Here is a 26,113-nt window from a genome sequence, read left to right as displayed (position 1 = left end):
TATTCAGATATTTCCCACTTGATATGAAAAGGATACATAGGGATCCCTGGGTGGCGCAGCGGTTTGGCGCCTGCCTTTGGCCCAGGGTGCGATCCTGGAGACCCGGGATCGAGTCCCACGTCGGGCTCCCGGTGCATGGAGCCTGCTTCTCCCTCTGCCTGTGTCTCTGCCTCTCTCTCTCTCTGTGGCTATCATAAATAAATAAAAATTTTTAAAAAAATTTAAAAGAAAAGGATACATAAAATAATAGGTATTCAGTTGTCGGGTGGATATGCATGGATTTCAGTTCCTGAATATCCGTGTTTTCTTTCTCCCCACACCCCATCCCCCAGGTCTTTTCTGTGACCGACATCGATCAGTCTGTAGACCCAGAATCAAACAAATTGCTTTCCTTGGTCCAGTCAAGGGATGGAAATCCTGAATGTAGTATAGCGAGAAGCATGGGCAATAACTTTGGATTCCCTGGGTTCAGCTTACCCGTGTGCTGCTTGCATGGCTTCAGGGAAGCTGTGAGTCTGTAAAAGGAGGGAAATAGTAGTACCTCATGAGTTCATGTTGTTGTAACTGAATTAATACATTGAAAGCAGAAAACGATGCCCTGCCTAACACACAGTAAGTGCTCAATATATGTTAGCTCTTCTTACTATTTTCATCATCTCATTGTATCATCGTTGTTATTGTTGAAGGCCAAAAGGTTCTCAAAGGCTGAGTTTTTGGTTGTTTTTTTTTTAAGATTTTATTTATTCATGAGAGACATAGAGACATAGGCAGAGGGAGAAGCAGGCTTCTTGTGAGGAGCCCCATGTGGGGCTCGATCCCAGGATCACAACCTGATCCGAAGGCAGATGATCAACTACTGAGCCACCCAGGTGCCCCTCAAAGGCCGAGTTTAATCAGCCTTTATATTGGTTTCTGGCTTCTTAAAGTCTTCTGTCTCATAGAGTAGGAGAAATTTTAGTCAAGTTATCTGCGATGTAGTTTGTTGCTCAGGGGCTGTATATTCTATTTTTATTTTTTTAAATATTTTATTTATTCATGAGAGACAGAGAGAGAGGTAGAGACACAGGCAGAGGGAGCAACAGGCTCCATGCAGGGAGCCTGATGTGGGACTCGATCCCGGGACTCTGGGATCACACCCTGAGTCAAAGGCAGACACTCAACTGCTGAGCCACCCAGGCATCCCTGATGAAAAGAATCTTAAAAGAAACAGACATTGTGTGCATGTGCGTATGAGTGTGATCTTTTTGGTATTCTTTTATTTTAGAGGTGATGGTATAAAAAAGTGATGCATAATGTTAGAGGCATGCTAGAGACTATTCAACACACATGTATGTTGCTTATCCACTGAACGGTAAGCACTTTCCTGGATGCCAGCATTAAAAATGAGCTAGACACAGGCCTTGGCCAGGGCGCTCATACTCAGTTGGAGCGGATAGACCTGCAAACAAGCCAGGTCTATCCTGTGTGTTATAGAGGAGTTCTGATCAAGAAGTATAATGAGCAGGGGACCACCAGCCCCCAGTGGGAAGTGGGAGGTAGGTGATCAATGAAGCTACTAAGAGAAGAGGTTCTTCTTTCCCCTCCTTTTTTTGGGAGGGATTTGCATTCTCTCCCTCTGTCTCTCAACAATTTAGTAGGTTCTTTATATATTTACAAAATCATGCAACCATCACCACAACTAATTTTAGAACATTTTCATCATCCTGAAAAGAAAGTTTACACTTATTAGCAATCACTATCAGTTTTTCCCCAACCCCAGACCAACCACTAATCTACTTCCTGTCTCTATGGATTTGCCTATTCTGGACATTTCATATAAATGGAATACATGGCCTTTTTATCTGGCTTTTTTCACTTAGCATAATGTGTTCAAGGTTTATCCATGTTACAATAGGTATCAGTACTTCATTCCTTTTTATGATTGAATAGCATTCCGTTGTATGGCTGTGTGACATTTTATTAATTCACCAATTGATGGACATTTGGCTTTCCACTGTTTTGGCCATTTTGAATAATGATGCTGTGATCATTCATGTACAAGTTCTTGCAAAAATATACATTGTCAGTTCTCTTGGGTATTTACCTAGGAGTAGAATTTCTGGGTCCTGTGGTAACTCAGGGTTTTGAGGAACTCAGTTTTCCGAAGTGGCTGCATCATTTTACATTCCCACCAGCAGAGTACAAGCATTCCAATTTCTCTACATCCTCATCAACACTGTCATTTTGATTAAAACCATCCCAGTAGGTATGAAGTGGTATTTCATTGTGGTTTCAATTTGCATTTCTCTGATGGTTAATGATGTTGAGCATCCTCTCGTGTGCTTTGTTAGCCATTTGTATATCTTCTTTGAAGAAATGTATATATAGATGCTTTGCCTATTTTTAATTGGATTATTTGTCCTTCTATTGTTAAGTTTTAACATTCTCTATGTACCTCTATACTAGTCAGATATATGCTTTGCAAATATTTTATCTCATGTCCTGGGTTGTCTTTTCATTGTCTTTATGGTATCATCTGAAGCACAGACATTTTTCATTTTACTGAAAGCGAATTTATCAATTTTAATTTTTGTCACTTCACCTAACCCAAGCTCATGAAAATTTAATCCTATATTTTTTTCTGAGAGTCCTAGTACTTACATTTAGGTCATTGTTGCATTTTAAGTTAATTTTTGTATATGGTGTGAGGTTGAGAGTGCACCTTGATTCTTTTGCATGTATATGTCTGGTTGACCCAGTACCATTTGTTGAAAAAGACTGTATTTTCCTCCACTGAATTCTCTTGGCACCCTCACTGAAAATCAGATGGCTATAAAAGTGAAGGTTTATTTCTGTATCCTCAATTCTATTTCGTTGATCTATATGTCTAACCTTATGAAGCAACACTTCTTGATCAGGGCTTCCAGGTAAATGAGTGAGTTCATTAGCCAGCAAACTCAAGACCTTATCAGATAGGGTGAGAATACAGTAAGATGATGGTATGAAGCTCTTACCACAGCACCTGAGTGGTGTGTAGTCAAGGGAAAGATAACCATGGCTGCCTTTAGTATTGCCTGGAAGAGGCATCAGAAAGGGTATGTTCAAGATGTGTGAGCTGGGGCCCTTTGAAAGAACGTACATTGTGCGTATGGCTGGAACATGGACATGTGATAGGTGGGCACTTGTGACAGGAGACTGGGTTTTGTCCTTAGGGCTGCATGGAATACTGAGGAGTGCAAGGCAAAGGATGACATGGTAGAGAATTCTGTAGAACAGAATGTATGTCTTGAGGCTCAGATCCCGAAGCCATTTTTATATTTAGACTTGAGCTCAATGCTTGTTTCGGAGCTTTGTTTGAATTTGGCAGCAATAGAAGTGTCTATCCCCAGGGACTGGGGCTGAGTACCGATGATTTGTCGGCAGATCCTGTTTTCTGGCAGTGTTAAGACCAGTTGGAGTGTGAGGTCCTGGATACCACTCACTTCTTGGGCCTCCAACAGGAAATCCTGGTTCCTTTTTGTTTTGGGGAAGTTTGCTGACAGACGCATTCATGGCTCCTTTTCCGCCACTGACACAGGAAATTCCACACCACAAGTGTGGCTTCTGTCCCTGATGTGAGCCCGTCATCGCCATGACTCAGAATGGTATTCGCCAAGCCCTGGCAGTTATTTTTAGTTTTTGTCCATATTTTAAATGCATACTTGATCATGAGGAATAACTGCTTCTACTCAGACTTTAAACCTACCTAGACTTTTAAATGAAAAACAATTTTTTTTGGTAGAGAGAATATCACTTATCTTGCTGTCCTCTATGGAACACCTCATGATCATCAAACATTTCATAGACATTGGGATACAGAGATTAGTCAGAGAAAAATTTTGCTCCTTACTCTTGAGTAAGTAATAATAATAATAGCTAATACTTAACACAGTGCATTGTGAGTTGCTTTCCATATATTTTTAACTCATTTGCTTCTCACAGGAGCTCTATGAGGTAGGAACTATAACTACATTTCATAGGAAAGAAGACTGAGGCATAAGAGGTTAAGTAACTTGCTCACAGTCCTATAGAAGTATGGTAGATAATCTCAAAAGATGCCTCCTACTCCCACCACCATGTACAGTGCCTCCCAATATTTATACCCTGGTGCAGTCTCTTCCCCTGGAATCTCAGGTGGCCTTCTGATTCACTATTTGATGAGTAGAATTCAGTAAGAGTGATGCTTCATGACTTGCCAAGTCTCAGTCAGAAGAAGTCCTGAAAGTACCAGCTGGATCTATGGGCAGCCAGCCAACTGACACCTAAAAAGTCCAACTACCTGGAGACCAACATACAGTGAGGGAAGCCCAGGCTGGTCACATGAAGAAGCCAGGAGGCACAGGCAACCTTTAGACTAACTGAGGTGTGAGTGAAGAAGCATCAAGGACAATCAGCTCCACTGAGCTCTCAGATGGTTCCAGCCCCAACTACCATCTGATTGTCACCTCATGATATTTCCTAGTTGAGAACTACCCACCTGACCCCAGTCAATCCTTGGACCAGAGAAAATAGTAAGTAATTATTTAAGCCACTAAGTTTTAAAGTGACTGATAACCAAAGCAGCTAGTAAGTAGCTGAGTGGGATTCAAACTACACAGCCTGGTTCCAGAGTATATGCTGTTAACCACCAAGGGACAAGGACACAAACCAGGAAAATCTCTCTTTGTCTCTCTCTCACTTTCTCTCACTGTCACTCACACACACACACACACACACACACACACACACACACGGCAGCACTGGGCAAGAGGTACCAGCTAGGCCAGGTTTCCATGTAATTGACGCTCTCTGCCTTCACCACCAAACTTCCTGGGTTTTTTACCTTCAGCAATTGTTGGTGGTTGCCTTTGGGAAAGACCGTATACAGTGCCCTGCATTCTCATTCAAAAGGTAGCAGAAAGGAGAAATTTTCTTTTATAGAATATCTGCCATGCACCAAACTCTGCTAGGTTCCTCCTGGTCCATTTCTTGTGTCAGGTATTAGGTACTTCTTTACTTTTAACAAAATGAGATAGACTCTGTCACACTTTACTGGAGTATACACTGAGGAGGAGGATGGATGAGCAGAAATACAAAACAAATGCAAGTTGAAACCAAGACTTGCCTTGCTGAGTCCCACAGCAGGGGCAGTCCTACTATAGATAGGGCGTCAGAGGAGGTGTCTCTGAGGAGGTAACATTTAAGTTAAGACCTAAAGAATAAAAGGACTAGCCTGGCAGGGCATTGGGGGAAGGACGTTGTAGACAAAGGCTAAGGGTAGTTAAGAACTGGCAGGTCCAGCTGGTGAGTAGCTGGGAAGTGGTGAGCAGTGAGGTCGGGAGAGTTTGCTGGGGGGAGCTGTTGGCCTTAGGGAAGCACATGGGTTTTATTCGGAGAGGAATAGAAAGCCACTGAAGGATTCTTTTTCAACATTCTCTTGATTATCCAGAATTATTGCTGTTGAGCATCCAAGGGTTCTTGTACTGAACAGTAACAGAACGAGCCCTGGGTCTGCCACGCCGCTTCTGTGGGTTTGTTTGGTTGGTTTTCTCTTCCCTGGTTGTCACTGTCATGTCTTCTTCTGGGGGACCTGTTCTCAGGTCACCCTCTCTCCGCCTTCCTTCTGCCCTGGAGTTGCTGAGTCTCTGAATGAGGCCATGAAGCCCTACTGCTGTGATTCTCCAGCAGGCAGACCCCCAGCAGGGAACTTGTTAAAACAGGCTACTTCCTGGCCTCAGCACAAATAACGTGGGAGGTGTGAGGTAGGGCCCAGAAAGCAGCCAGTCCAGGGTGCTGCAGCGCACTGGTCCCCCACCTGGAGGAATCTGGGGTGGTGCTGAGTCTGCTTCCTGAGCCTGCCCTTTCCTGTGCACCCTGCCATCCCCAAAGCCAAGTGAAAGAAGAGATGATTACAAATTGGGAAACCTACCAAAATGGTGTGCCCCATATCTCTGTTCTGCCAGCGTGAATGCTGCCCTCTTGGAGGCCAGGACGGAAGATGTAAGGGGGCGGGGGGGGCGGTCTTTGAATGGGGCAGGAGCAGCCTGGCACTGGGCTGGGCTCTGTGACTAACCAACATCCTCCCAGGCGAGGGCTTTGAAAGGAAGGAGAGGTAACGGTAGTTACCATAGTGGTCCCCGGGTGACCCAGTAACTGCGGTTGTGTTAGCTCGAGAGTGTCTGACAGGGAGTACTGGCCTGACGCTGCTGTCCTCTGCCTGGGCCTTCAGCCCATGTCAGAACACCCCCAACATTTTATTTTTTTAAGATTTTATTTATTTATTCTTGAGAGACACACTCAGAGAGGGGGCAGAGACATAGGCAGAGGGAGAAGCAGGCTCCATGCAGGGAGCCCAATGTGGGACTCGATCCCAGGACTCCAGGATCACGCCCTGAGCCGAAGGCAGACACTCAACTGTTAGCCACCCAAGGGTCCCGAAAGAAGGGATTTTTAAAATATTTCTCATTTACATTTCAGATGTTTAATAAGTTCACTGCTATAATGAGGACATTCTTGTTATATAACCTCCATCCCCGTCACTGTGCACTGGACCCCCAGACTGGAGAGTGGGACGGATAGATTGAAAATGCAGGATTCTAGGTGGAGGTGGAGCAGGATAGTGCCGAGCAACACTGACCTGCAGCATTTTTTCCATTTCTCGAGTGCTTCTGCTTACCAACTGGGTGACCTGGGCCACCCACCTTACTCCGCGTCTGTGAGCCTCAGTCTCCTCCTCTATAAAATGGGAAGAAAAGTGCTTTCCTCAGAGAGTTAGATCTTGTGAGGATCTGAGTGATTGGTGTAAATGCCTAAGTGCTCCACAGACGTCAGTAATGAAGCATGCATAGAGTGAGAGGATCCAAAGTGTGGCCAGAAGTCAGGTCTCGTGTACCAGCGCTGCATGGCTAGGCATCTCGAGCCAGTAGATGTGGATACGTGCTGAAAATAGCAGCATTTTCAGGGCATCTTTGCTTTCCATGGAAGCAGAGAGGGAGGTGGTGAGATGCAGGCAAGCTCACTGTGAGTCCTGGAGGAGGCTGACATGAGTTCAAATCCCAGCACTCCCCTCCCACCTACTGTGGGAGCCTCAGTTCACAGTTTTATAAAGGTATAGGATAAATTCTCCCTCCCAGGGTTGTTTGAAGATGAAATGACGTAACAGGTATTAACCATTTGGCAGGGACTCATGGTGGTTTAACTTCGTTCACTTCATGGAATTGGATGGTCCCAGAATAGGTGGCTCAGGATTGCAGGGTCAGCTCGGCTAAGGTCTCCAGCATTCCCCAGGGAGAGCAGATGGTGGCAAGTCCTGGGACCTAGACCAAAAAGAACCTAGCTCTTCCAGGAACCAAAAAAAAGGAGAGAGGAGGATAAAGGAAATATGTGGGCTTGACAATAGACCTGTGCCAGGAATAATGGGAGAATGCAGCCCAGGAAGGAAGCTGGGGGAACCTGCTAAAGACAATGACCCAGAGGAGGTGTTCTCTTGTGGCTGAGGCCCCAGCTCTTGTCACTCTTCCACTTCTTGTTGCCATTATCTTCTTTCTGGTATCTGGGGATATTTCTCACATGTGCCGTGACGCAGTTTCCTTTAGAAACCTCCACGTCGCCTGGTTTCTTTTAGTCTCATTCTCAAAATCACCTCCTGTTTGAATCCAAATCACAGAGTAAAGCACAACCCAGACCATTATTTAGCATTTCATCTTTCCAAAGTCTACTTCCGTCCTACCACCATTTTGCACAAGTGTGTGTACATACTTGAGATGAAAAATTGAAGTTACAGAAAGATGGTGAAGAGTATCCCAGCTGCACACCCAGTTCCTCCCCTAGAGGAAACCCTGTCGGCAGTGTCTCCCAGAGCAGGAGGGTCCCACACACTTCCCTGCATCCAGAGTTTTCCACTTAGCAATAAATCTTGGAGTGAGTCCGTGTCAGGACCTTAGAGCATTCCATCATACAGGTCCACCCAAATTAACAGCCAGTATCCTTTTGATGATTTGCTGTTCCAGACTGTGCTACAGAAGGTAGTTTGTTTTTTTTTTTTTTTTAAGATTTTATTTATTTATTCATAGAGACACAGCTAGAGAGAGAGGCAGAGACACAGGCAGAGGGAGAAGCAGGCTCCACGCAGGGAGCCCGACGTGGGACTCGATCCCGGGTCTCCAGGATCACGCCCCGGGCTGAAGGCGGCGCTAAACTGCTGCGCCACCGGGGCTGCCCAGAAGGTAGTTTTGTACACAGTGCAAACACGTACAATTTGCACACTAGGGTGCAAACGGAACTCTAAGATACAAAACAAATGAAGAGAGAAACAAAAAATGAAACAGACTGAGGGTCTGTTTGCCAGAGGGGAGGTGGGTGGAGAATGGGGGAAACTGACAAAGGGAAGTGAGAGGTACAAACTTCCAGTTATAAAATGAATAATTCACAGAAGTAAAAAGTACAGCATAGAGAATATAGTCAATAATATTGTAATAACATTGTATGATAAGTGCACTTAGTGTGGTGAGCATTGAGTAATGGATAGAATTGTCAAATCACTGTGTTGTACACCTGAAACTAATATAATATTGCATGTCAGTTAAAAAAAAAAAAAAAGATGCAGTCCTAGTAGTGAAATTACTGAGTCAAAAGGAACTGTGGTCTTTTTACTGAGTTAACTGATGCGAAAATGCCTTTTCTAGAAGATGTTCCTACTTACATTCTCACCAACAATAGAGTAGTGCCTGTTTGCACACATCCTCCCCAACCAGGAGCATTACTGATTTTTTTCCCCTTTATCTTCACCTTATCTTTGATAGGTGAATGGCATCTCATTCAAATTCAAATTTTCATTTTTATTATTAGTGTGATTGAGCACCTTTGCATATTTACCAGTATTTCAAAGTATTTCCTCTCTGGAGTTATTTGACCATTTTGAAATGCTGTTGGTACTATGTGAACTTTTATTTAATTAAATAAGTGAGTCATTTTTTAAATAAGGAACCCAGTGTGGATTCACATGGTCCCCATTGACTTGATCTACCTCTCCATCTGTGATATAAACCCAGAAGTAACTATCTCTGGGTAATAGTTTGGCTTTAAGAGCAGATTAGCTGATAACTTAGTGGCTGGCACTGGTCTTCATGACTGGCTGTTGTCCAAATGCTCACAGAACACTCACGCAATGCTGGGATTGTTTAAAAGGAGCAATAGGGCAGGGCAGGCCAGAAGTTGCTGGCAAGCTGTTTGTTGATTCCAAAGTTGTCATCTTGTTTTAACATTTCTCTTTAGAAAAGTGTAGCTTGAAGAAATATTGTCTTTTTGCCCTTCTGAACCACAGAATGACAGAATGTATTGTCAAGGTAGAAGCCTTGATTGTAAACATTTAGCCTCATCACACTTGGGTGGAGACTGTGTCTCATTGGCCTTTTGCCTCAAGAAAATCCAATACAAGTACAAACTGTCTGATTTATAGATGTATTGTGAGAGACTTTCTTGCCTGAGATACACAACACCCACTCGAAAACAAGAAATGGGCTATCTCCATAGGCATGACACTTGATTTCTGGATTTGCTTACTTCTATTATTAGAAGTTTGGGTCTGATGATCTCTTAAGCATACTTGAATGCTCAAATTCTGAGACTTTTCCTTGGGTAATTTCTTCCAGCATAGACTTACTGGCAGTTGGGTGACAAATTAAACTTCAGGGCAACTAGAGACCCTTGTAAAAACATGCAAGGACCTTCAAATCAGCGCTATGCACCATAGTACAGGAGTCCAATGGAACAAATAGAGTAAAATGAGACTTGTTACTTGATCGTTTTTCCCCCTTAGATTTAGTCATTGGGTATTCCTATAACCACCTGATTTATTTATTTATTTATTTATTTATTTATTTATTTATTTATTTTAAGATTTATTTATTTATTCATGAGAGACATAGGGAGGCAGAGACATAGGCAGAGGGAGAAGCAGTCTTCCTGTGGGGAGCCCAATGCAGAACTTGATCCCAGGATCCTGGGATCACAACCTCAGCCAAAGGCAGATGCTCAACCATTGAGCTACTTGGGCATCCCCGGTTTTATGTTATTATGCTGGTATTGTAGCCATCTGATATCTACTATAGTTAATTTAAAATCTGTTAAAAAAATTCTTACTGATCATCTAACCCATCTGATTTATTTGGAAACTGAGGCCCAGCAAAGCAAAATGGCTGAACCAGGCTCCAGAACCTGTGGGAATTTCTTGGTAAATTCCCACCAATCTTTCTCTCCAGCAAGGAGCACACAGGGGTGCTTTAGCTAGGGTCAATGCTCTTTAAATGGACCTGCTTCTTAACCTAATTTTTAGTCTGAGTTGGAAAATGAGATATGAAACCCAATTTCCCCTTTGACATAGTCACGTGACCAGAGGCCACGGTGTTCATCAGGCTGAATATTCAAGTGGAGCCTTTCTCTGTTCCCCACCTATGTGCTGTACGGTGTGATCCAGTGATGTAAGGGGCCTTTGGGGTCACATGGCCCCCATCTGCCCCATCGTTATCTTTACAGCATCCCCAGAGGGAAGAGAGACAGGCTGTGGGGTTAGCTTGTTTATTTTAGGAGGAAACAGGCAACGATAAATTCGTTCACAGAGTTTGGACTAAATTCCAAAGGAAGAAGGAGTTGGGAGAGGAAACAGAAGATAAACAACACCAAGCCCATCCAAGGACAGATTCAGTCCTTGGTTTTATTTCAACTATGGTATGTTCAGTGGCTGAACCCCCTTCAGGCCAGGCACAGTGAGACAGGGAACTCTGTAATCATGGGAATTTTCTTGTAGGCAATTATACTCTAAGAGGTGGCCACTAGCAACTGAACACTTCGAGGCAGACACACACTGAACGTCCATAGTGTGTGCCTACATGGAGGCCACTTTTCTTCTCTGGTAGTCTTATTCCATCTCCAGGACAGGGTTTAGTATCAGTGCCTCCCCACACCCACCAGGAGCCTGGACCCATGCCCCCCCCCCCCCCAACTGCTACCCCCACCCACCCTACCTATGGCTCTGATCAGCTTGGGGCGAGACGAAGTAGAGAGGGCAGCAGGAGCAAAGTGTCTGTGACTCATCTCCATACCAGCTTGTACCTGTTGGTCTGGCAAGTATAGCTGATCAAGGGCTGACTCTTCCCCCAGAGGTTACATGTAGTTGCAAAGACACTACTTCACCCTCATGGTTTCTTAAGATGGTGATAGGCTAGAAAATGCTAGAAATCTAGACCCTAGCTAAACACCATTATAGAAGAAAAGGAAAGCCTTGCTCAGTAATATTGTTAGCCCAGTCACATGTGGACCAATAATTTTTACAATATGCTTATTATTTTTTATTACAAAAATAGTATGTTTATTGTAGAACACTTATAAAACTACTTTTAAAAAGATCAAAAAGAAGAAAACAAAAATCACCTCTAATGCTACCACCCTGGTGTACATTTGGTGCCGTGCAGTGGATAAAAGCACGGGCTCTGGGATGATTGAATCCTGGCTCTCCTAGGAAATAGCTGTGTGACCTTGGGTAAGTTATTTAACCTCTCTGAGTCTCTATAGCCTCACCCGTAAAATTGGGATGATAATAATACCTGTTTCTTTTTTTTTTTTTTAAGATTTTATTTATTTATTCATGAGAGACACAGAGAGAGGCAGAGACACAAGCAGAGGGAGAAGCAGGCTCCATGTAGGAAGCCCAATGTGGGACTCCATCCCAGGACTCCGGGATCACGCCCTGAACCAAAGGCAGATGCTCAACTGCTGAGCCACCCAGGCATCCCACAGTACTTCCTGGGGTTATTGTGACGATTACAGGAGATTATGTTGATTAAAAGTGCAGGAATGTTGAGAGAGCTTAGTAAATATTTGCTGCCATCATTTATTTTGAGCAATCATTCCACACCCAACCCCAGTCATATTTTCAGAAACAACCTTTTCCAGCTGCAAAGTAAACTCCACCTGGAAACAATACAAGGACTCCTTGCACATGTTTAACTGAAGTGGCTGTTATTGTTAACTGAAGTGACTATTTTTGAAAATGTATATTTAATACCTGAGTAATCCCAGATATTTGATGTTTATTTTGAGATTATTTGTACTTATTATTAGTAACAGCTCTTTTTTTTTTTTAGAAACTCACAGCACTATTGAAGCCTTGCCCTCTAACTTGCTAAAAATCAGTTATACTTCTTGTTCAAGTCAATTCACTTAATTAATCAAATTTATTTTATTGTTTTAGATTTTACTTATGTATGTACATATGCAATACATATGTATATGTATTATAGTAAAAACACTTAAAATGCAGTCTATCCTCTTAAATTTTTAAAAAAGATGTTATTTGTTTGTTCATGAGAGACACAGAGAGAGAGGTAGAGACATAGGCAGAGGGAGAAGGAGGCTCCCTACGGGGAGCCCGCCGTGGGACTCGATCCTGGGTCTCCAGGATCATGCCCTGGGCTGAAGGCGGCGCTAAACCGCTGAGCCGCCCGGGCTGCCCTAAACCACATTTCTGTTACTCATTTGTCTGCCAAAGAACATTAAGGTTGTTTCCATATCTCCGCTATTGTGAATGGTGATGCAGTAAACATGGGAATGCTAATTTAAATTCTTTTGAATTTAATTCTTCTGAATCCCCAGAAGTGGGATTGCTGGGATCATATGCTAGTTCTATTTTTGATTTTTTGAGGAATAGCCCAAATTTATTGAACATCCTCAATTGTAGGTACCGAGTACTGGGTATACAGTGGTAAACAGAATGAGAGATGGAGTCTCTACCCTCACAGAGTTTCTGTCTTATAATCACCAAAAAATATATCGTTGGAAGGTATACGTGTTACCAAAGAAAAATTGTTGGTGGTCTAAGAATAATCCATCACAGGGAACCTGATTTAGATAGTACAAATTTTTGTGATGGGCTTTTGGAGGCCAAGTATGATTAAGATTTGCCCCCTGCTCTCAGGCTGCTTATAGTTTAGTGACTGAGCTGTGGCTCCTGAGAGTTCTCCCTCTCAGGAGTAAATAGGAGGGAAGGTCTATTCTGCTCAGGTGGGGGAAGGCCTCTTGGAGGGAGGTGACCCCGAGGGATGCGTAGTTGGAGATGAAGAGAGAGCAGGGCATTCTGGGCTGGGCAGAGGTGCAGAGGCACAAGACTACAGGATGCTTTTGAAGAGGGGCAAAGAGCCCCAGCATGGTTTATGAGGTGGAGTAGGGTTTAATAAGAGACCTTGAGAAAAAGCTGAAGAGGTAAGGTGGGAGCTAGTCACAGAATTTATAAACAATTATTCTAAAAGTAATCAGGGCACTCAGAATTCTAGAGGTTCTCTCCAACTCCTGAGAAGAGGTGGGGACCATTTGAGGGCAAGATTGGAGAGGAAGGAGCCTGGAGACAAGAAGTGCAGTTAAGAGGTACTGCTCACATACTCTGTGTGCCTGTCTGGACACTCTGCATTGGACAGCCAACTAGGTCCTCGAGGGACACAAAGATGGACATGATGCCCGGAGAAAGGCTGATGATACCCCAACAAACAGCACAGTCAGAGCTGTGGTAGGGTAATGAGTGCCCTGGTGTGGACAGGAGCTGCGAGCTCTAGAAAGGCCAGGCCAGTGCCCCACCAAAGATGGGAGGTCTGAGCAGAGTCCTGGGCCATGTCCAACTGGGCAAGTGGTTTCCCCTACCCCAAAGATGGGGCCAGAGGCATGGACAGGGAGGACCTGGCCTCTGTTCTGGCTGTCCTCCATTATCTTGCATCCTTTTATTGACACATGCCTTGTTTAAAACTCATGTAATTAGCAACTTGGCTCTGGGAAGAAATTTAAGCATTTTTTTCTGTTCTATTAAAAACAGACTGCCAAATTTGTTTTCTCAAGGCCCCCACCCTATATTTACCCGAGCCAGGGGGCAACTGTTCTAATCTCAGATGTCATTTCCTGGTGGGTCCCTTCGGATGGAGACCACAGCTTCCATGGAGGCTGTGATGAAAGCTCCTGATTGGGTAGAAGGCGCCCCTTCCTTCCTGCCCCCTCCCTTTGTTCCCAGAACGTGGAGCCAGGATGCCAAGCTGGGATCTTCCACAGGACAAATTCTCTTTCTCAGCTGCCAATGCTATATAACTTGGGCGGGGAGGGTCCTTTTGTGAAGATAGAAACTACATTTTTAACCAATTGGGCTGATGACAACCAGTTTTATTCTAGAATAATTAAAGTTCCATTAGAAGGTCTTATAGAGGGCAGCCCCGGTGGCTCAGCGGTTTAGCACCGCCTTCAGTCCAGGGTGTGATCCTGGAGACACAGGATCAAGGGCCGCATCAGGCTCCCTGCATTGGAGCCTGCTTCTCCCTCGCCTGTGTCTCTGCCTCTCTCTCTCTCTGTCTCTCCTGAATAAATAAATAAATAATCTTTTTTTAAAAAAAAGGTCTTATAGAATTGAAATGTCTATAATAGAATGAATAAATTTTAAAAATACAGGGCACCTGGGTGGCTCAGTTGGTTAATTGCCTTCAGCTCCGGCCATGATCCAGGGTCGTGGGATCCAGTTCCACATCGGGTTCCCTGCTTAGCAGGGAGTCTGCGTCTCCCTCTGCCTTTTTTTCTGCTCATGCTCTATCAGATAAATAAAATCTTTTTTAAAAAAAAATTAAAAAATACATTGAACACCATGGGGCAAGTCTGTCACGATACTGGTTCCTATGCCTTCCATAAATACTCATTAATACATACATGCACGCACTACCCCCACATGCGTGTACACACACACACACACATAGGTTTGTAAGTGCCCTAGGCTCTGGTACATTCTGCCTAGCTGGAATGGATTCTCATAAACTCAGAGCATCCTCATCCCTGACCCATCACCATGAGAGACTCTCTTATCACCTTAGCCAGAAGGTATGAATCTTACGAAATTACACCACTGTCAAAGTTCCAGCGGATGAGCCAAATTTTACATTAACCTCTTTGATGAAGACTGATTTAAAAAAAAAAAAAAAAAAGACTGATTTTTACTAAAGCCTAGGGCTCCTGCTTCAGCTCCCTTCAACTCTGTTCCCAGCCAGATGAGCCATATAGTACTGTTGATGAGCAGATTTCAACTTCTTGGTCCACCCAGCAGTTTGTGGAGATGCATAGCTTGAAACAAGTTAAGCAGCCTTGAGTCCATTCTCTTTCCTTCTTTCTTATTTTTTTTTATTTTTAATGCCAATCTTATTGAAGTATAATAACATAATGCACTCATTTTAATTGTACGGTTTGGTGAGTTTTGACCAGTGCACCTTAGTGTAACCATCGCCATCAAGAAATAGAAACTTTCCATCTCCCTGAGAAGTTCCTCCTCTGTCCATGCCACTTTGCAGTCAGGCCCAGTCCCACCCTCAGCCAGAAGCAACCACTGACCTGCTCCGGTCACTGTAGCTTGGTTTTGCCTGTTCTAGAATTTTGTATAAATGGAATCCTACAGTGCATACTATTTAGCCTCAGGCTTCTCTCATCACTCAGTGTGGCATTTCTGAGATGGCCCCATGTGGCTGCGCATGTCAGTAGCTCATTCCTTTTCTTGCTGAGCACTATTCCACTGGTACAGTTTATCCATTCACCTGTTGAGGGACATTTGGATTGTTTCCAGTTTGGGATTAGTATGGATCAAGCCAGCAGCCTTTGTTTTATAGATGTCCCTCAGCAACCATTCCAAGCACATCCTAGGCATTTGGTAATCATTAATGAATCCCTTTTTAACTTTTGTATTTGAAATGTATTGTTGAATTTCAAAATGTTTAGTGTACTTCTAAGTTCCAGAGACAGGTGTTCCAGAAGGTTGTTTAATGCCAGTTCTGGGAATTGTGAACACAGTTTTCCACAGAAAACACTCAGGCCTTCAGGAAGTATTTATGGAGGCCCGCTCTTGGTGAGCACTGCCTTGGTGCTGTAGGGGTAAAAAGGGCCCCTCCCCTGGGGCTTCAAGGCCCCCTGGGGGAACCGCTGTGACCTCAGATGGTACAGTTCTGTGGGGAGCTATAAAACCTGTGCGGGGGCCGGGACCTGGGAGTAGCTTTTCAGAGGCAGAGTTGGGTCGAGTCAGAGTTGTGGTATTTCCACTCAGAAGGGGGCACCAGGTGGAAGAGGCTATCTGTAAGAATTACAAAGCATGTTTGGACCAAAAACAGACAATTCCAAGTGTAAAGACACTTGTATAGGCCAAACAGAATAGTAGCGGAGGGCCCATTCTGTGTCAGGGCCCCTTGTTTTCACTTCGCTTCAAGTAGTTCTGTCACAGACCTCCTTAGCATAGTGAGGCTGAACTCTATTTGCTAATGGGGACCTGACCACCCTCTGTACCAGAATCTTTGGGAAAATCCATTACTCTCCTACTGGGTACAGTGGATGCCCTGATTATCCCGGCCAGTATGACTGCACAGCACTTGCATAAGCCAGAGTGTATCTGCAATTAGAATCATAGCTTTAGGGGCACCTGGGTGGCTCAGTGGCTGAGCATCTGCCTTTGGCTCAGGTTGTGATCCCGGGGTCCTGGGATCAAGTCCTGTGTCAGTCTCCCTGCATGGAGCCTGCTTCTCCCTCTGCCTATGTCTCTGCCTCTCTCTATGTCTCTCATGAACAAATAAATAAAATATTTTTTTAAAAAAAGAATCATAGCTTTATTTTAGGAGCAACCCTGGGCCTTTAAGACCATCTGGCAGAACTCCATCTGTTTCACAAGGAGAAAAGAAAGGCCTCTGGACCTTCAAGGGCCCACTAGCTCTATTTATAAAATATGGACTGTTCTCCACTAAGTTGTATCTTCTGTTAGCTATCTTCTGAGCACTGATTCTTTCAATTGGCTCAAGCATCATATCACTGTCACCTTTACCCTTATTCACTGTGTTTTCTCCATGGCTGCAGACTATACTTTGCCCCAGCCATGCATCCTTCAACATTTATTGTGCTCCCACCATGCAGCAGTTGCAATGGCTTTTTGGGGGGTTTTTTTGGGGGGCAGGGTTAATGATTTTATTTATTTGAGAGAGAGTGCAAGAAAGAAAGATTGAGTGGGGGAAGGAAGGGGAGAAGGAGAAGCAGGCTCTCTGCTCAGGGAGCCCGATGTGGGGCTCGATCCCAGGACCCCAAGATCATGACCTGAGCTGAGAGCAAACACTTAACTGAGCCACCCAGGTGCCCCTGCAAAAGTTTTTTGAATAACCAGTAGATAACATTTCAGAGACTTTCTAGATGTCAAGATGACTCAAATGTTTCTCATATGTTAACTCCACAGCCCCATGTGATATGTGGATGCTATCATTAGCTCCATTTTACAGATGAGGATATGAGGCAGAGAGAGGTTAAGTAATTTGCCCCAACTCACAAAACTAATAAATGATGGAGCCAGGATTAGACCCAAGGCAGGCAGCCTGAGTCCAAATATACTTTTTATTTTTTTTTCCTGAGGCATAATCGACAAATAAAAATTCTGTATATTGGGATGCCTGGGTGGCTCAGTGGTTGAGTGTCTGCCTTTAGCTGAGATCCTAATACCAGGCTCCTGGGATCAAGTCCCACGTCGGGCTCCCTGAGCCTGCTTCTCTCTCTGCCTATGTCTCTGCCTCTCTCTCTGTGTCTCTCATGAATAAATAAATAAAATCTTTTTAAAAATTCTGTATATTGAAGGTGTTATGACATGATTTAATGTACGTACACAGTGAAATGATTCCTACAACTAAGCTAATTAACACACCCACACCTTACCCAGTTACCACCTTGTTTCTAATTGTATATAATTTGTATTAACTTTACACAGTATAGAAGTATGTATTTGCAAAACCAGTGATGTTGAATGAAACTATAATACTACCTACCCCAGACTTGTTGTGAAGATTAAATGAATTAATGTGTGTACACTGATAAGAACAAGGCCTTGGTAAGCATATTATTAGCATTAACCATTATTATTGTTATATTTAATTTTCCAATTTTGATCACCCTTATACTTACTGTTAAAACAGAATTACGCGTGGCCCTCTTTACAAGTTGATCATAAAGTTTCCTATCATTAGTAATGTGCTAACTTACACCACCTTAAATAACTGATAATGTACTCACAAGTTCAGGAAACAAAACCACTAGATTATTTTTGAATTTATGAGTAATGATATGATAGTAGGATACCATGTGTATAAGTGTATAGAGTTCTCTTAGAAATTCTAGAATGAGGAAATTCATATATGCTACCATCAATACACTTCACTGCAATTGTCTCCTTTGTTCTTTCTCCATTCTTTGTTGGAGCCTTGATCTTTCCTAAAGGAAGATAAGAATGTGTTAGGCAGGTAAGCCTCAAAAATCTTATCCTACGTGGACAACAGTAAAAGGAAAAAATCTGACCACTGCTTTCCACTAGCTTCCTGTGAAGAAACTGCTTCTGACTCAGGGTTTGTTGGTTTTGTTTTTGTTTTGTTTTGTTTTTTTAATTGGAAGCACTTTTTCAAGAATAGATCTCTTTGAATACCTGAAACTAATACAATGTTCTGTGTCCATTATATTTCAATTTTTTAAATCCTTGAAAAAAGAATATATTATCTATGTCCATCTCTTATGCAAGAATGAGGAAGACATGGTCCCTGCAGTTAAAGAAGTTATGATCCAATGAGAGAGACCCATTTATCCATCAAATTATAATACACTCTGTAAAGTATAAGCAAAGGGCTGGGGGTGGGAAGTGGTCAGAAGAAGGAGCTTTTAAATCCATGTATAGCAGGGGTTGGGGGGACAAATAATAATAAAAGTTTATATTTATTGGAAGTTTACTAAGTTTCAACACTATATTGAGCACGTTAAGAGAATTTTCTCATGTAATCGCTCAATGGCTCAATTTTACAGATGAGAAAATTGGGGCTTAAGAAAGTTAAGTAACACGGAACTGAATCAGGTTCCGCTCAGGTATTTTGAAGAATGATGAGAATTTAGGCCAAATTTCTGGGTCCTAAGCCCGAGGGGAAGGGCTTGCCAGGACTTGGCTAGGCTGAGATCCAGCATGAGCAAAGATGGGGAAACTTTAATAAATTTAAAATTCCATCTTCAAATAAGCAGATTTAAATTCCACGTTTCCTCAGTTCTATGATGTGCCATCTAAGCATCTATTGGTAACTTTTTAGAATAAAAAGAAGCTATTTTAGATGCGTTTAGACCGGTAGTAAAATAGATCTATCTGTGCCATCCTATGAGTATTCAGTCTAGAGTAGTGGTCCTTAAACTACCAGGCATTCCCGACTATCTGGGAGGTTTAAAAAAAAATGCAGATGACCAAGCCCAGCCTCAGAGATTCCGATTCTGTGCTTCTAGGGAGAGGTCTGCAAATCCAAACTTTGGCGTGCACCTTCTTTTTCTGAGTCTAATACGAGACCATACTTTGAGATTCAGTGATCTGAATCTCAGGACCAGTCAGTTTTCCTTCAACAGATAGACTAAATAACATCATTAAATTAAATAATTTCTTTAAAATCAGATGGAACTTTTCAGTAGATAGGTACTTTTCGGTAGATAGGTACTTGGTGCCTGTCTTATAGCATGAAGATATAAGAATTGAGCAGACCTATTCAGCCTTAAAAAGGAAGGAAATTCTGACAAATTCTACAACATGGATGGACCTTGAGAGCATTGTGGTAAATGAAAGAAGCCAGTCACAAAAAGATAAATACCCTACAATTCCAGATGTATGAGGTACCTAGAGTAGGCAAATTCATAAAGACAAAATAGAATTGTGGTGGCCAGGGTTGGAGGGGGCAGGGAGAAATGAGAAGTTAATGTTTAATGGGTACTTAGTTTCAGTTTGGAAGATGGAGAGTTCTGGAATGTATGGTGGTGATTACACAACAACGTGAATGGGCTTAATGCCAATAAATTGTACCCTTGAAAAATGGTGAAAATGGGGAGCGTCTGGGGGGTCCAGTCAGTTAAGTGCCTACCTTTTGATTTTGCCTCAGGTCTTGATCTCAGAGTTGTGAGATCAAGCCCCATGTCAGGCTCTATGCTCAGTGGACAATCTGCTCCAGATTCCTCCCTTTGTCCCTCTCCCCCTCTAAAATAAATAAACTCTTTTAAAAAATGGTCAAAATGGTAAAATACTAATAACAACAACTGTGTACAAAAAATTTTAAAAATAAAAAAAGACCAGATCAATCTATCCCAGCTATGGTAATTCTTTGCCTTCTCTTGAGACACTTGGTGATTTCATCTCCTTTGATTATACTCCATAAGGTGTAACAAATCATCCTTTTACACCTGCTCAGTGACAAACAGATGGAACACAAGTTCCATCTACCTGTACTTCTTAAACCTTAAGTTTTCCTGGTTACTTTAAAACAAGAAAATATGGCCATGTGGCCATTCCTCCAGAGATGAGTAATGGCCTCACTTACGGTAAACTTACATCTAGAAGCTCTGTTCCCACCAATGTTTTATTTCAATGAGGCATTGGAGTGACATCTTTTAAAAAGACATTGAAAATAACTATTAGGAACCCAAATTTAAGTGAAAGTGTAAATATAGGTACTGTCAAGGTCAACCATTCAACCTGGATGGTCCTTGGAGAAAGAGATTCGTTTCACCGTGACTGAATTGACACATGTGGGTAGTGACAGCGATGGGGGTGCCAAATTTCTTTTGGCACTATTTATAAAAGTATTGTGGGGAAAATTATTTACCAATCATGATTCCTGGTAGCAAATCAAGGAAGCTGATTCTGATGTAAGCAAAAAGGAAATTTTCGGAAAATCAAGTTATTCACAGAATTAATGGATAGGTTGGAAAGCTAGTCTCAAACACTAGGTTAGGAAGCCGTCACCACTGTACTCTCAGTTTAGCACTTCTGCCATGAAGAAATTCTCATTTTCCCTGTGTCTTTCCTTCATTCCCTCAAGATTCAACACCCCACTCTGGTGGAAGGAGATGATTCTCTGGTTCTAGATCACCTGTCCATACCCAGCCTGACAATGAGTGGGGTAAGGGACTGCCTGTTATACCTTCAGCTTCTATGGCCCACATGGAACCCCTCACCCAATAGGAAAGGTGTTCAGCAAAATTCAACTGCTTTCCCCTCCAGTGTCCACACACACGTCCTTTTGGTGGTCAGTTCTAAAACATCTTCCTGGCTCCCAGGGCACAAGGCCATCATTCATCTGCTGAGATCTGCTACCCAGTGTCTGGGGCTATCTGACTGACCCAGGTCAGGCTGGAAACAGAACCACCTTGGGAGGCAGTTTGTTCTGGCCCTGCAAGGACAAAGCTGAGAGTGAAATCTTGAGGCTGAATCTTTACGTACTGCTGTACGACCCCATTCAACAGGTCTTTAGTTTTCCTCTGGTCAGCAGTTTTCCTGACTGCTGATCACAATGAAAATAAACTCTGGCCCACATTCCGACAACTACCTTTGCCCTCCTTGTCCCTAAGGAATCAGGGAGCGCCATCATGAGACAGAAGAGAGAAGTGAAAAGTATGAACAGGAAATACACAAATGTAATGATGCTTTCCTCTGGGGAATGTGCTTGGTCCCCAAGCACACGGGGGCGGGGGGTAGCATTTTGGAATGTTTTGTTTCCTTATTAAAACTGTCTAAATCCCTTTGTTCTTCGTCTACTCCCCTTACACCTGTTCTTCAAATTTATGGAAAGTTTAGTTCATCAACTACCTTTATTTTTGAAAATAGATCATCCTAGATGTTTTCCCATCTACCTTAGATCCTTCAGAGTTCATCAATATCCAAAATTAGCGTTAATATTTATGCTGTAGTCTATAATCTGTTGGCTTTTGAGTATTGCTTTGTTTTTTAACATTTTATGTGAGCGTTGTCATGTTGTACATATCTTTTTTTTTTTTTTTTTTTTTTTTGTACATATCCTTTTGAAACTGATTTTTTACTCCCTAGTCTTTTGGAGATTTGCCGGTGTCGACAAGTGAAAATCTAATTCATCCTCACTGATATATGAGATTTTGTTATATAAAGAAAGAACACTTAAATTCCTTAAAGTATCTGAGGCAAATAACGCCAAGAATCAAAACTTATTAAAGTTATGTGATGGGGGAGCAGCCCAGGTGGCTCAGCGGTTTAGTGCCACCTTCAGCCCAGGGCCTGATCCTGGAGACCCGGGATCGAGTCCTGCATTGGGTTCCCTGCATGGAGCCTGCTTCTCCCTCTGCCTGTGTCTCTGCCTCTCTCTCTCTCTGTGTGTGTGTGTGTGTCTCTCATGAATAAATAAATAAAATCTTTAAAAAAAAAAAAGTTATGTGATAGGTATATCAGCATTCATCATATTATTTTCTAGACCTTTATGTCTGTTTGGAAGTTCTCAAAATCTATAAAAAGAGATGATAGAACTAAAGTAGGGGGTCAGGAAAGGTGCCATCTCAGCTCTAATTGGGCTGTACCTACCCTGAGCCCATAGGTCATCAGACTGAGATTAAAAATAAGCCTTGTGGGACTGGTACTCTGTTGTCTGCTTTTCATGGGCCTCTGCCTCCCCAATGGGGGTGCCCGAAACAGGCCTTGACCATGGTCTGCAAAGAATGTTTATGGAGCTGCATGATTCGGAGCATATTGGCGCGCGGCCAGAGCGAGCTCAATAATTTGTTGTGGGCCTAGCAAATTTTACAAAAGAAACTGGCAAGAGACCATCTCGCACAATGGCTGTGAGACGTGGTTTTTAAAAAATATTTACAACTTACTTAAGATATAAATAGCTCAAATGATAAATATTGGTCACAGTTTTGTGACCAACCTTTGGCCTCCTTTAACACTCTTAAATACGTAGGATAAGGGAAGATAATTCATCTTTTGTTGTGCTTACTGGGCACCCCGTGGGACCTTGAGTGCCCCCTGGGTTTTCTTCCCTCTGCACCTCTGCTACTTTCAGAATAGCAAGCCTTTTATTTTTTATTGGTGTTCAATTTGCCAACATACAGAATAACACCCAGTGCTCATCCCGTCAAGTGCCCCCCTCAGTGCCCGTCACCCATTCACCCCCACCCCCCACCCTCCTCCCCTTCCACCACCCCTAGTTCGTTTCCCAGAGTTAGGAGTCTTTATGTTCTGTCTCCCTTGCAGAAGGGAGAGCTTTTGACCTGGGGTCTTTGGTTTTACAGAGCTATTGATCCAATTTGCTATCAATCCCAAGAGCCATACCAGGTGAAGTAAGGGGCTCATGAGGACTGCATGAAATCACAGGTCTGGGAGTGAGCGATGCCCAGTCAGAGCGATGCCCTTCTCGGGCCCTGTTTCTTCCCCGGGAAGGGCTCCTGGGACCCTCCATGTTAACTCCTAAATGCGTCCAGCCCCGGAGGGGCTCCTTTGCAGTGATATTCAGGCTGTGAAGCCTCGGCTGCCTCCCTGGAGGTGGCACTCTGTCCTTGGCCGCTGCCAGGGACCCAGCGAGTCCCCAGCCCCAAGCAGCCAGCCACACTAACGTGCCCTTCTCTCCACCTAGGCTACGACTTCTGCCAGGTGCTGCAGTGGTTCGCGGAGCGCGTCGACAGGATCATCCTGCTCTTCGATGCTCACAAACTGGACATCTCAGATGAGTTCTCGGAGGCCATCAAGGCCTTCCGGGGCCAGGATGACAAGATCCGTGTGGTGCTGAACAAGGCCGACCAAGTGGACACACAACAGCTGATGCGCGTCTACGGGGCCCTCATGTGGTCCCTAGGCAAAGTCATCAACACACCTGAGGTGCTTCGCGTCTACATCGGCTCTTTTTGGGCACAGCCCCTACAGAACACTGACAACCGCCGCCTCTTCGAGGCAGAAGCCCAGGACCTCTTCAGAGACATCCAGAGCCTTCCCCAGAAAGCGGCTGTGCGCAAACTCAACGACCTCATCAAGCGAGCGAGGCTGGCCAAGGTGAGCCAAGGAGACACCCCGGGCAGCAGGGGACCCTTCCCTCTGTCTCCTCTCTAAGAGAAGGTGGGCATGGGGGAGGCTCCATTCACATGCCCTAGGGAATGGAATGTGGAAAAGCATAAGAAAAGAGCCTTAAGATCAGAATGCCTGTTTAGATTCTGGCTCCTACTCTGTGATCTTAGGCAGATCCTGTTTCCAGTTTCCAAACCTGTTTTATAATCTGTGAAATGGAACCAATAAGAGCACATCAGAGGACATTTGTGGGGATCCGGTGTGACCTAACCTGGAGGGCACACAGGGAGGGATCAATGCACCCACCACCTGGAGCTGCTGTTTTCTTAGGACAATGGGAATGTAGCCAGCTGAACCAGAGTGGGGTGCTCAGATGCCACCACCAGTCATCCCATGCCTAAGGCACAGAACCTGATGTGTGATATCACTGCCTGGAGCCAGAGTCACCCTAGGAGGAGGTTGGTTCAGCCTGATGCACTGAGTGTGCTGCCCTGAGGGCCATACCACATCCCCATTCAGGGTGGTGGCCTGCAAGCGCGCACACTGTGGCTCTGGGCTCCTCCACCTTGTAACTGAGCCTTTTGGCAGGCAGCCCCAGAGCTGTGTATTACCCGACAGGGTAAGTGGTCATCTGCTAACCATCCTCAAGTACTATAGTGGACTCTGTCACATCTCTGAAGAGAGAAAAGTGCATGACTCGTCTAAGAAAAAGTAGGAGGGAAAAGGTTCTCTAAAAGCTGTGTGCACATTTCATAAAATCCTATTCCTCAAATGCTAGAAGTGCCTCCAGAGTTTCTCAAGTGTCCGTGATCATGTAAATGTAACCTAACCAATGTATAAATTCCCAGGCCCTGCCCAGAGCTTCTGATTCAAGTGTGTGTGTGTGTGTGTGTGTGTGTGTGTGTGTGTGTGTGTAAAGCTCCCCAGGTGATTCTGATAATCAGCCACATTTGGAAGCCAGAGGTCAACCACTCCCTAATTTTAGAAGGACAAGCAATTTCTCCAAGGTCACCTAATCCAGGAGTAACAAAACTAGGACCAAAAGATGGCCCTCCTGCTCTCAGCCTAGCCCTGTCATGTCAACTGAAACCAGTCCACAGGCCTGCCTTGCCAAATCCACTAGTATCCTGGTTGGGAAGGGAAGGCAGCTTACTTCCCCTTCGTCTTCTGGTGGCAAAGAAACCATGCCCCCTCCCTTACCTTCTTAGTGCACAGAAAGTGACTTCTGGTCTGGCCTCGGGGGTCCAGCAGGCCAGCCTTCTGGAATCTACCACCTCTTGGCCTCATTCAGGCAGCATTTGCTCAGCACCCCTGGGTCAGGGCCGGGGAGCCTAGCTGGTGGAGGAGGAGGCCCCAAACGCCCTATTACAGAATGCTGAGTCATGTGCAGAGTCGGGTGTGGACACCATGCTCTGAGGAGGGGGCCTGGCTGGGGGAGGCAGGGAGTAAAGGCACCCTTTACTGAGGGTGACTGCTGGGCAGGCTATCAGCCTTCTCACACTCCGTCATCGCTGCCTAGCAACCTCTGTCTTCATGCCCACATGTTCACCCAGCAGCTGCCCTCCTGTATCCTAAGAGATGCCTCACTGCTGCTGCGGCCCCATAGTTAGGACCTCCATCCGCTCTTTCCCCCTCTGCTCACCTTCTGTCCCAGTGCATGCTCACACATACTCCCATCTTGCTCAGCTGATCTGTAGTCCCGGTGCCCTGTGAGGCACCATTCTTTATCCTGTCTCCTGGTCCAGGCTGGTTCCTTTCTGGAGCTACAGCCACCTTTATTGCATTTCCACAAGGCAGTTGTGCCAACCAGTTTGTAAATCCACTTATTTGCAGCTTTCCTGATTTCTTTCATGTGCCAGTCCCAGGCCTAATGCTCCGTGGCAGGAAGTCTGGTTTTACCCCTTTAGTAGTTCCTTGGCATAGTGTTTCTCTTCTTCAGCTGATTCATCTGAACTTACACTTGAGGGCACACAGTACCCAAGAGTATTTCATAACCAAGGCTGGTAAATCACGTGCTAGCATTTGGAGATCTCAGGATTGTTTTGGAACTATTAATAAATGCCCATGGACATTTCTATGTTACCAGCCCCTGCTGAAGGCCCAGTGACCCAAGACGCAGTTATATTCGGTCAGATAAATAAATAAAGAGTCAAGAGTTCCCTGGGAGCACCAAGTGCCTTGGGACTCCTCTGCCCTCCTTGAGCATAATTATGCCCTCTGAAC

At 44.1% G+C, this 26,113-nt stretch overlaps 1 protein-coding gene and 1 long non-coding RNA gene across 2 annotated transcripts in view; one reads left to right on the top strand and one right to left on the bottom strand.

The window, feature by feature from the left end:
- The window catches only part of EHD4 (EH domain containing 4), an 80,928-nt gene that overhangs the window by 37,627 nt on the left and 17,188 nt on the right, over positions 1 to 26,113 (top strand). Inside the window, exon 4 of the mRNA XM_038580145.1 lies at positions 23,466 to 23,878. Within this exon, the coding sequence (XP_038436073.1) occupies positions 23,466 to 23,878 (413 nt within the window). The remainder of the gene's footprint in view (positions 1 to 23,465; positions 23,879 to 26,113) is intronic.
- Positions 131 to 26,113, bottom strand: LOC119866875. Its single transcript, XR_005381531.1, has 3 exons — positions 25,533 to 26,113; positions 478 to 515; positions 131 to 188 (listed from the first exon to the last, which is right to left on the bottom strand). It is a non-coding gene; the product is annotated as an uncharacterized LOC119866875 (long non-coding RNA).

The sequence above is a fragment of the Canis lupus genome, chromosome 30, assembly GCF_011100685.1.
Source record: "Canis lupus familiaris isolate Mischka breed German Shepherd chromosome 30, alternate assembly UU_Cfam_GSD_1.0, whole genome shotgun sequence".
Classification (NCBI taxonomy): domain Eukaryota; kingdom Metazoa; phylum Chordata; class Mammalia; order Carnivora; family Canidae; genus Canis; species Canis lupus.
This window is presented reverse-complemented; position numbering and strand designations above follow the sequence as displayed.